An 11,685-nucleotide genomic window follows, 5' to 3' on the forward strand; every position below is an offset into this window, starting at 1 on the left:
AATTAAGGTGCCATTTGGTAAGAGGAATTGGAGTCATTCCATGTCCTTGAACTAATCATGATGGCCTAACTATCGTAGTCACAAAGTAATATGCTCAGAATTTCAAATGGAACCATAATGAAAAGAACTCAAAATTTTATTCAAAAGCCAACGGTGTACATCGATCATTGTTTCTTTGACCAAAAGAAAATCTAATCTGAAACTAGCTAATGCAAAACAAAGGTAGTCGCTTAACTTCTTTCGGTTCTAAAATAAATATGACCAGTTGAGTAGAGAGATGTCGGTGGAGCAAACCTTGCTTAAGTTCCACTTATCTCAAAACCTTCCTAGACATCATAATCACTTTGGATGAGCCTAGTTGAAGAAAAACCAAACCAATGACATTTAGTACAAAATATATTGCAATTGCCTATTACATCTCTTGAAAAATAAAGACTTTATTTAAAATCGCCAGTCTCTTGATCTTGGCCTGATTTGAAATCTTCTACCCTTAGTTTGAGATCACCTTCTTGATCTTCTTGTTCTATATAGTGAGCTTCTCTTGCTTCACAATACGCTTTGTAGGCGGTGGCAATACTTTTATGAGCTCTAAAAATGTGTGCCAAATGACCAGATGCTCCACATTGAGAACATATATACATCTTTGTGCTCAAACTCTCTCGATTGAGGAGCTTTGAAAGTGTTATTAGGATGACTCTTAGTTTTGGTGGCGCCACCAACATGGCCAGAGGCGTTGCCTCCATCTCTCTTTCCACATTGACCTCTTCGGTTCCATGTCCACCTATTTTGGCGGTTACCTTTCTCATTAGAGCGAGAATATGGACCAGAACGTCCACAACTATCCCTAAATTTAGGGTTTCCCTCTTGGCACCCTCCCTTAGAGGCGCGACTATAATTAGACTTCGGAATAGGCTCTGTTCCCACGGGTCTCAAATTATAGTTCTTCACAAGGATGTTGTCACACTTTTCAATGACATTCATGGCTTCAATGATCTCATGAAACCTTGTGATCCAATCTGTTGTAACATCGATTCGATAGTTCTTAGCAACCACGAAAGCAGATATGGGGAAGGTAAAGAGAGTCCTCTCAATCAACATCGCATCTGTGATCTCTTTACCACAAAATTCCATTAAGGATTTAATGCAAAGTGCTTCCAAGTTGTAGTAAAAAACTGTCTTGAAATCACAGAAGTAGAGCTTATGCCATCTCACTTCTAAGTCAGGAAACAGGGAGTCACAGACGTTCTCAAAGCACTCTTCGAGTGAGACCCACAGCCATCTGGAATCTAGCTTCTTCATTCTAATACTCATATTAGAGCGAATCATTCATATGACGAGTCATTAGGTTGACGACTTTTGCCTTTTTGGCCTCCAAGACTGCTCTATTTGCTTCCAAAGCTTGAGCTTGCTCAACAGTAGGCTCAAGAATCGTTTACAGGATTCCTTGGGCCTTGAGATGCTGGCGGTCATCACAAACCCACTTGTGATATCCATAGCCAGTTGTCCCTAATAGAGAAAAGTCCAGTTGTTTAGGGTTACTCATCTTGAAAAAGAACAAGAAAATGGGTAGGTTTCAGAGCAAAAAGGCTACCACGAAAACAAAAGAAATTTCTGAGCTTAATCGCTCCCAAGAAATTCCATTCTAAGAGATCTTAGATTAGATCGAAACAATGATGTGTGTGGTCGATCATATATTCTCTACAAACTCTAAGTTTGGAGATCTCAACAAATTCTAAGTTTGGAGATAGCTCGAATCCCCATAGTTTGGCTTAAGTCTTCCCACAAAAGAGAAGTGGAAGGTAGAGAAGGGATGTTGGATGTCCCCGAGAAAAGAAAAGAAAGTAAATTACTTTAAAGCGGGAACTTTTATAAAAATTTACCTTGAAAGAGGGTCACCAGAAAATTGTCGGAAGATGGTTGGAAAAATCGTCGATGGATGGTGGTGGCCGGAACTTGCAGCAGGCAGGGGCGTGCACGGGGAACTAGGTGTGCGTGGACGAGGCTAGCAGGGGCTAGCGAGGCTAATTGAATGGGGCTGGGCGAGGCTGACAAGCGCGGGGTGAGGCGAGGCTATGCTGTCGAGGCAAAGCGAGGCTAACAGCGTTGGGGTGAGGCGAGGCTAACAGCGCTGGGGTGAGGCAAGGCTAGTGCTAGTGAGGCTAATGCAGATGAAAAGTGGCGCTGGCGAGGCTAACGTCGGCAGGCAAAAGCGCTGGCGAGGCTAACGTCGGCAGGCAAAAGCGCTATCTAGGCTAATTGGATCGGTTTGGGACTTCCGGTGGCCAGTTAGGGGGTTTTCTGGCAGGTTCTGGTGGTTCCACCGCTGGTTCTGGACTCCTGGGATCAAGGGCTACAAGGTGTGCGGCGGAGGCAACTAGGGTTTCAATGTTACGAATTTAGGGTTTCAGAGTTAGAGTTTTGTGCTAATAACCTGCTTTAGAAATTAAAAAATTGGGAGAGAATGATCTATGCTTTCATTAATAATAAGGGTCTCTTTATATAGAGGATTACAAGCAAAGAATATGAGTTTTACAAGAAAACGGAATCGTACATTAATGAATAGAATATCTTCCAAGATATCTGTAAAACTAACCCTATTATATCTTAGACAAGTCACTGAGTTTGAACCACCCAAACGCATAAATCAGATGTCCTTAATTAGTTGGTTAATTTTCAATTTTAGAGGGCGGAGTAGGTGTTTTTTTTTTTTCCTCTCTCATAGGGCCCGAGCGCCTCCCTCCCCAAAACAAAAAAGAGGCTTAGGTAGGTAGATGCTAGTTCCGCCCTGCAAGTGACAGGTTCTTAGTGTCGTCTACAGCAAGTCACAATGAGGTGGAATATGTACAGGAAGTATGGATCCAGCTGGACCAGGGCACTTCATTGTAGCTAATGGTTGAGATTGAGTTTGACTAAATGGTTCACAATGATCCCCTTAATTAATCCTTGGATTATTAAAGACCCTGCACCCTCACGGTCGTGTATGTCATATCCAGCAACGTACCATCAATATAATGGACCCTCTCAAATTCTTATATGTTATAATAAGGCTAGGTTTGAAATTCCACAGCTATATATAATTATATATCTGTATGTATGTATGTATAACCATTCGATTAGTTATTGTCGCCCAGGCTACTACTTATATATAGACTGGGTTTAGCCTGGCTAATCACTAAATACATTGCAGTTTAGCTCTCTATGAAAATATGCAACTGTTCTTAATTATTAATTACCTTTTATAGTTTCAGATCGAGCTAGCTCTTCACATGTACCAGTAGCTAGGACTTGTCTCTTGATATAAACTTTAATTAAGGTATTTAATTGTACATATCTTCTTCTTCTTCTTCCTCAAGCTCACCCATGCATGCTCTTATTCCATCTCTTCATATAGAGAATTTAAATTTATATGTCAATATTTCAATTAACTAGTTGCATAATTATATACAGGAAGAATGTGGAAGCTGAAGATTGCGGAGGGAGGACCCTGGCTAAGGACACTAAACAATCACGTGGGTCGACAACACTGGGAGTTCGATCCAGATGCCGGAACACCAGAAGAACGAGCCGAAGTAGAGAGAGTTCGTGAGGAGTTTACGAGAAACCGCTTTCGGATCAAACAAAGTGCTGATCTTTTGATGAGAATGCAGGTACCGATCTTTTATACATTATGCCACATATAAATCTTGTATCGAGCTCATTAATTAATAACTAATTAAATAATTAACTGCGCCCATGCGCTTGCAGCTTACTAAGGAAAACCCTAGTGGACCAATTCCTGCAGCAATTAAAGTGAAGGGAATAGAGGATATAACAGAGAAGACAGTGACAGCAACAATAAGAAGGTCTCTCGGCTTCTATTCCTCCCTCCAGGCCCATGATGGCCATTGGCCTGCTGAATCCGCCGGTCCCTTGTTCTTCATTCAACCTTTGGTTATAGCGTTGTACGTTACTGGAGCATTGTGTGCCGTTCTAGGACCTGAACACCAGAAGGAAATTATTCGTTACATCTACAATCATCAGAATGAAGATGGAGGTTGGGGACTACACATAGAAGGTCATAGCACGATGTTTGGGTCAGCGCTAAGCTACATTGCGTTGAGGCTGCTAGGAGAGGGTCCTGATGATGGGGAAGGCATGGCCGTGGCAAGAGCCAGGAAATGGATTCTTGATCATGGTGGTGCGGTTGGAATTCCATCTTGGGGAAAGTTTTGGCTTACGGTACGTACGTACACATGGCCTTAAATCTAATGCATCCTTGTTATAAACAATATTTCTATGCATGTTTGCAGACAATTAATTCATGTTAAATTCTATTAGTGTATTCTCAAAAAAAAAAAAAAATGATAAGTTGATATATTTGCCTCTCCCCTGATTTAAATTAATTAGGTACTTGGCGTATATGATTGGTCAGGGTGCAACCCTTTGCCCCCTGAGTTCTGGCTTCTACCAAATATGTCCCCTATTCATCCAGGTTGGTCTATATTAATTTTGCAAACTGTTTCATAAGATTCCAAAGCATGTATTTGGTAGACGTATTAACAATACTAAATGATATGTATATATATATCTCCCAACAGGGAAGATGTTATGCTATTGTCGGTTGGTGTACATGCCTATGTCATACTTATACGGGAAGAGGTTTGTTGGCCAAATCACCGGATTGGTTCGATCACTGAGACGAGAGCTCTACACTGAGCCATACTTTGACATTAACTGGACTAAAGCCAGAAACACTGTTGCAAAGGTTAGCTATCTAGCTAGTTCAGAACTAACTGCATGATGCATACCTAAAGTTCAGAACTAATTATAGCAATATATACAAACATATGTATACTTCAGGAAGATTTGTATTATCCACACCCCCTGGTGCAAGATATGCTGTGGGGATTTCTTCACCATGTTGCTGAACCAATTCTGGCTCGTTGGCCCTTTTCTATCCTGAGAAAGAAGGCCCTAGAAGTAGCAATCGAGCACGTACACTATGAAGACGAGAACAGCAGATATCTTTGCATTGGAAGTGTAGAAAAGGTACCGCGTGCAAAAATTAAAGAACGAAAATCAAACTTCATATAACAGCTTAGTTAATTTTAATGTAAATGAATCCTAGATACTTACTTGTGTTCATGGACGCGCAGGTGTTATGTTTAATTGCTTGTTGGGTCGAAGATCCAAATTCGGAAGCGTACAAGCTTCACCTGGCTAGAATACCAGATTACTTTTGGATCGCTGAAGATGGCTTGAAATTTCAGGTTACTCAGATTAATCATCTATATTGAAAATACATAGATATAGTTAAAAGAGAGGCCGCCTTCATTATTAAATAAAAACCATTAAATTTCAATCTTTAAAACCCCCAAGCTATTGTCTTTTTTTTTTTTTTAATCGAACTATCCATCACTTAACCAATGTATATCATATTCACTATTATGTACGTGGTGCACGTACTGCAGAGTTTCGGTAGTCAGATGTGGGACGCAGCCTTTGCAATTCAGGCAATACTCTCTTGTGACCTAAATGAAGAGTATGGGACAACACTTCGAAAAGCGCACGACTTTGTGAAGGCTTCACAGGTTATATCTACATCGATATCCCTTGAATCTTGATCAGATACATATATAGTACTCTCGTCTATGATATGTACAGTCGTGTGTGTGTGTGTATTATAGTATTTGATAATGATAAATTTGTTATTTTGAACTGAACCCAATCGAAACAAAGGTTCGAGAAAACCCTGGTGACAACTTCGCAGCCATGTACCGACACATATCTAAAGGCGCATGGACATTCTCAATACACGACCATGGTTGGCAAGTCTCCGACTGCACTTCAGAAGGACTAAAGGTTTCTAGTTAGCTAGTACTCCAACGACCCAAAATAAGTTGGGTCATCAAGATCGATATCGTGATTCTTTAATTAATTAATTTTTTCTGTATTAATCAATTTCAGGTTGCACTCTTGCTCTCGCAAATGCCAGAGAAACTAGTTGGGGAAGGAATGGAAAGAGAATGTTTTTATGATGCTGTGAATGTCATTCTTTCTTTACAAGTAAGAACCAATTATCTGAGCATTAGGTATATGTAGGTACTTGCTAGCTATAGTAACATATATTAGCCTCTTAGCATGCGCTCCGCGCTTGCTAATTTGTTTTCATAAAATAAAATAAAATATAAAAAAAATTTGAAATAAAAAAATGAAATTTTAAGAAAATAAAAGAGAAAAAAATTGAAGGCAGCATGATGGTTTCAAACGTGGGAGTTTTTTTCCTTATCTTTTGTCTATCATTTCTTGGGGAAATAACTGATTTGATTTATTTACGATTTTAGCCTTCTAATGTAATTTTAACAATTCAATTAACAAAAGGGCATAAACATAAAATTTTAATCATAGGAAGTAAGAATTTGCTTAATATAATAGATATGTGTGTGTGTTTTGTGTATATATTATTTTTGAACTACACGCATTCTTCCTCAAATTCATTAACTAATTTACCTTTTTAACAATATTAATTAATTTCAGAGCATCAGTGGCGGTTTCCCTGCTTGGGAGCCTCAAAGAGCATTTCGTTGGTTGGAGGTAATCAGTAATGCTTATTGTACTTTAGTATCAATCTAATTAGTCAATTTTTAAATATATGAACACATAATATTTCTCGTAAATACTTTTTTTCTTTTACAGAAATTCAACCCCACAGAGTTCTTTGAAGATACTCTTATTGAACGAGAGTACGTATGATCGATCACTAATTTCTTTGAAAGCTTCAATATATAACCGAGTGTTTCTTCATTAATTTCTAAGGCTCATTATATATGGAAACATGTAATTAATTATCTTAGGTACGTAGAATGCACTGCATCAGCAGTTCAAGGTCTAGCACTCTTTAGAAGATTGTATCCCAACCATCGAAGAAAGGAAATAGACAGTTGCATATCAAGGGCAATTCGTTACATTGAAGAAACACAGAACCCTGATGGTTCATGGTAATTTAGTTTTACGTTTTTCTGTTTTTCTATTTCCGAAACTACATTATAGCCCGTGTCAAAAAATATATACGTATATAATCGTATTTGCATCTTATAACTTTTTTTCTTTATATATAGATTAACTAATGACCAATATTTACTTGGTTTTTTTTCTGAGAAGATGAAAATTTTATTAATAACCAAATAGATTACGGGACCGTCAACATGAGTGACTTCTATGAGCCAAAAAGGCTCAACCCCTAACCAAATTTTACGCCCATACTCTCGAGCTACAATGAATAACAACCAAACATGTACCGATACAACCCAGCCACCAACATTAAGATGAACTGTTTTCACCCATTTGGACACCGCGTCCCAAAACAGCCAGACCACATGTAAGGGTGACTCACTATCACGTTGATAACTAAAAAGCACCGACAAAAGACCAGACCATGACACAGCAGAACGACCATGACACCATAACAATGGCATCAACACTCCACTAAAACACCCAAACCCTCGCTCAAGGGAGGAGGAACTTATTAATCTTAACCACGAACTAAAGAATAAAAGCCTAAAAAAACACAGAAATAAACTGCCACAGTCAACTTTCCTTCTCCACAAAATCGACTCAAGCTTCACAGAATCACCCACAGCAAAGTTGGGATTGAGGTTGGTAAACTCGACCCCAATTATCTGACATCTACGCCAAGGACAAAACCAACGTGGAGAAAAACTCCATCTCTGAAATCTCCTTCCACTCTAAACCCAGATGACAAAACTCTCCAACCCAGCACTGTTGATTTACTTGGTTCTGTTTCGTGTGCAACAATTTTAACCCTAAATGTATGTATTGGCTTCTTATTATTATTATTATTATTATTATTATTATTATTATTATTATTATTATTATTATTATTATTATTATTTTAAGATATAGTAGGTAAGCACACATTCGACTAACTTAAGTTGCATGACTAACAGGTACGGATGCTGGGGTATTTGCTACACATACGGTACCTGGTTTGGTGTAGGAGCACTAGCATCCTGTGGGAAGAAGTACCAGAATAGTCCCATATTGCGCAAAGCCTGTGCATTTTTGCTATCAAAGCAGCTACCCGATGGTGGATGGGGAGAGAGCTACCTTTCCAGTCAAAATAAGGTGATTAACTAATTAAGCCAAAAGATAACCCAAACAGTACTACTTAAGCATGCATAAGAACTAGCTCAAAATTATATATGTCGATGCATGTTTTCAGGTTTATACAAATCTAGAAGGCAACCGCGCTAATCTGGTACACACCGCATGGGCTTTATTGTCCCTCATCGATGCCGGGCAGGTCAACATATATAATAATTATCATTATACCACATATCTTAACCAACATATAAATTTAGACCCAAATTATATCTTAAATTTGGTGATCAAATTCAGGGTGATGTAGATCCAACCCCCATTCATCGTGGAATAAGGGTTTTGATCAATTCACAAATGGAGGATGGTGACTTCCCTCAACAGGTACTTAATTAATAATCATACGTACATACACGTACTTTCTCTTTTTCATGTCTCTAAACCCATTATCTTGTTTCTTATATATGTATTCATATGTTTACATACATACCTAATGAGCTCATTCTCGTATTACGTACTACAGGAAATTACTGGAGTATTCATGAGAAATTGTACACTAAACTACTCCTCATATCGTAATATCTTCCCGAAATGGGCTCTCGGGAAGTATCGCCGACGCATTCTGATGCTTAAATCTTGAAATTCCTGACATGCATGTCATAGGGAAATATGATCGTGATACTAAATTAAGCTGTTCATATGATTAATACGTATATATAGCAGTACTCCCACCAAATAATCTGAAAAACAATATGTCGATACCTCCACACTACTATACACTATATTACTTTTGAAAATAAGCATGACCACTCTTATGATATATATTTGCTTCTTTTGAAGCAAATATATTGCTAAGTCGATCAAGAAACTCTTCCTAAGTGTGTTTGCATCTGTGTTTGTACGATCTTCCTTGTTTATATAGATACCTAAATGCATATGAATGTAACTCCATTCATGGAATGTTTGTAGTTTGTAATGAAGGATATTTATATTGGATCCATTATTATATTCTTATACAAGTAACTCAATGGTATGTTTGTAAGTGGTAATTCGGTTCCAAACTAGCTCCAATAACTGTCATTTGAGTTCTTATAGTTATTTTACCATATGTTTTACTTAAGATCGAGGAAGTTAAATCAAATGGTTCACACTCCAAAGTGAAGTGTTCTTTCTACTAATAGGCCTATATTTTTCATAAGCCGAAATGAGGAAGGTGGATCTTCGCGACCTTCACCGAAAGATGGTTTTGGGTCGGGTGTTGGTGATGAGGTCGCGATCATCACCTTATTTGGAGGTGAGGTGAGCCCAACTACAACAGAAACATAGTGATGGGGGGGGGGGGGGGGGGGGGGGTTGTGGGGCTACCCGCTTTTAAGGGGAGGGAATACCAACGGGGGGGGGGGGGGGGGGTTGTGGGGCTACCCGCTTTTAAGGGGAGGGAATACCAACCAAAAAATTAAGGGTATCCAATTTCTTGTAATTCTTCTTCTTTTCGCTCTGCCTTCTCTCTAGAAACTAGTGAGAGAAAGTAGATCTGAAACCTTCCTCCCCTTCTCTCTTGCCGAGATCTAACTCCAACCGGATCCGGATCTCCGGCTTGAGAGTCGAGGGAGCACACTCTTGTCCATCCCGTCCATCCCGTTCACCCCTTCAATCACCTTCTGGTTCCTCTCTCTTCTCCACCTACTTCACCCATCTACCATTTCTCAACCTCTCCACACCTTTCTGCTCTTATTGGCTTTATGTTAATGAGAACAGCTCTCATCTTCACACCCTTCACCCCATCTGCAACCCTTACATTCTCCATCCCTACAACCCAAGTATGGCCTTTTGTCATCGATTTTCTACTCCTCTAGTCCAGATCTACCCTCGAAATTGTCCATGTCCTCTTTGGATGGCATTTGTTGCTAGTGCTTCCGGATTTGCTTCGTTTTCCACCACCTTTAAACGAACTTACACCCGTTGGTGTATTTTCACTCCCAAACAGCGAGTGGATGGATTTTCTCAATCACACTCTGCTAGGTTACTTGGTGTTTCTTGGGCATATGTGAGCCCTGTGTGTTGTGTCCCAACCGGTGTAGAAGGAAGCAAGATGGTGCTTTGGTGGCTAATACTCTTCAAGCTTGGACAGGGAGGTGGCAGCGGTGGTATCCTTGGGATGGAGCTGTTTTTCCCTTGGTGGCTATTAGCATGTGTACTAGGGTTTTTCATTTTCAAGTTTGGGCTTTCAAATTGTATTTGGGCCAAGCCTATTAGAGGCTTTAATTATGTTTTGCTGGGCCTGTGTGCCTTATTTGCTGGGCCTACGTGCCTCTATTTGCTAGGGTCTGTTGTACCTCTTTATTTGCTGGGATCTTTTGTACCTCTTGTATTATGGTGTATCATTTGACACATCTAATACAAACTTTATTTTCTTCGATAAAAAAAAAAAAAGAATACCAACCAATTAAACCCAAAACTGTTTCTTTCTTTAACCCACATTGGGGGGGGGGGGGAGCTTGTCTTGTCAACTCCACTAGTTCCACTGATGCGGGAAGAGTGAACACGATAGTAAGAGGCTCCGTCAAGCGTCGAAAGCCATATGAGATGAGCTAGAATCCACTAGCAATTACGGGCACAGCCGTAAGAAAAATAGAGAAACTTTTCTAATATTTGGGTTTTTATTGATAACTTGAATGCAAATTACAATTGAAGAGGTGCCTTATATAAGGCACATAGAATAAACCTAATACAACTAGAAAACAAAAAGAACAATTTATTATATATTAAAACTAGGAAACCTAATTAAATAAAAATCGGAAATAAAATCCTAGATATTAAAGAATATTACGCAAACATATATTTGGAATCCCAACCAAGATTTCACTCGAGAATCCCGATATATCCAAAAGAGTAATTTATGATTAATTCCATCATTAAGAAGCCTATTTGAATACCAATTTCCAATATTCAAATCATTCTTCTTAATGTAGAGACGCTTCTTTCTTTTCGAGATTCTTTGTTGAAATTGGCTGAAATCTTGTCCTACATCATCCACTCATATCTATCTACACTCTCTCTCTGAGTCTCGATGGAGGCAGCGCCTCAGCTCGTCTCCACTGGAATCGAATCCGTTCGCCGGAGCTCCAAGCATTCATTCCTGACCACAACCTCGAGTTCGAGTTTGAGTTCGAGTTCGCGTTCCGAAACGATTTAACCGGGTTAACTTCTTGCAGTTGCCACCGACCCCAAACCCACCAAGTCCGGCTCATCACCATCAAAACCCAAATCTCCATCGCCAGACTCTGTCAATGGCTCCTCCTCGAGGTCTCCGCCTATCAATGGAGTTTCCACAGTGAATTCCATAATTCATTAGCTTTTTACAACTAATCATGTGCTTCCTTCTTTAATTACTTGAATTGCTGTTTACCATGGTTAAAGTCTATTAATTTATTTCTTAATACATCTATAGGCGCATTTCTTTCACTCATACATGGTTGGCTTTAGAACCAAAATTATATTTAATTACTCATTTTGATGAAAAAGGGGTTCTCAGAACGCGCTGCACGCCCCTAGGGTTTCTCAAAGTTTTCTTGTGCTCGTCCGGCG

The 11,685-nt window shown here is 39.4% G+C and overlaps 1 protein-coding gene across 2 annotated transcripts; it reads left to right on the forward strand.

Annotated features, from left to right (window-relative positions):
• Positions 1 to 3,139: 3,139 nt before the first annotated feature.
• Positions 3,140 to 9,120, forward strand: LOC112198241 (lupeol synthase). 2 transcript variants are annotated; one of them, XM_024339327.2, is made up of 17 exons: positions 3,140 to 3,307; positions 3,446 to 3,647; positions 3,745 to 4,218; positions 4,387 to 4,471; positions 4,578 to 4,744; positions 4,840 to 5,028; positions 5,136 to 5,249; positions 5,451 to 5,570; positions 5,719 to 5,841; positions 5,947 to 6,045; positions 6,517 to 6,573; positions 6,676 to 6,722; positions 6,834 to 6,977; positions 7,947 to 8,124; positions 8,222 to 8,302; positions 8,398 to 8,481; positions 8,621 to 9,120. In XM_024339327.2, the coding sequence occupies exons 2-17, from the start codon at positions 3,453 to 3,455 to the stop codon at positions 8,735 to 8,737; spliced, it is 2,274 nt and encodes a 757-aa protein (XP_024195095.1). In that variant the 5' UTR covers positions 3,140 to 3,307; positions 3,446 to 3,452; the 3' UTR covers positions 8,738 to 9,120. The 2 variants fall into 2 exon arrangements, with proteins under 2 accessions (XP_024195095.1, XP_040374857.1); XM_040518923.1 differs by having other exon boundaries at positions 3,141 to 3,313; positions 3,448 to 3,647.
• Positions 9,121 to 11,685: the final 2,565 nt, after the last annotated feature.

The sequence above is a fragment of the Rosa chinensis genome, chromosome 4, assembly GCF_002994745.2.
Source record: "Rosa chinensis cultivar Old Blush chromosome 4, RchiOBHm-V2, whole genome shotgun sequence".
In the NCBI taxonomy this organism is placed as follows: domain Eukaryota; kingdom Viridiplantae; phylum Streptophyta; class Magnoliopsida; order Rosales; family Rosaceae; genus Rosa; species Rosa chinensis.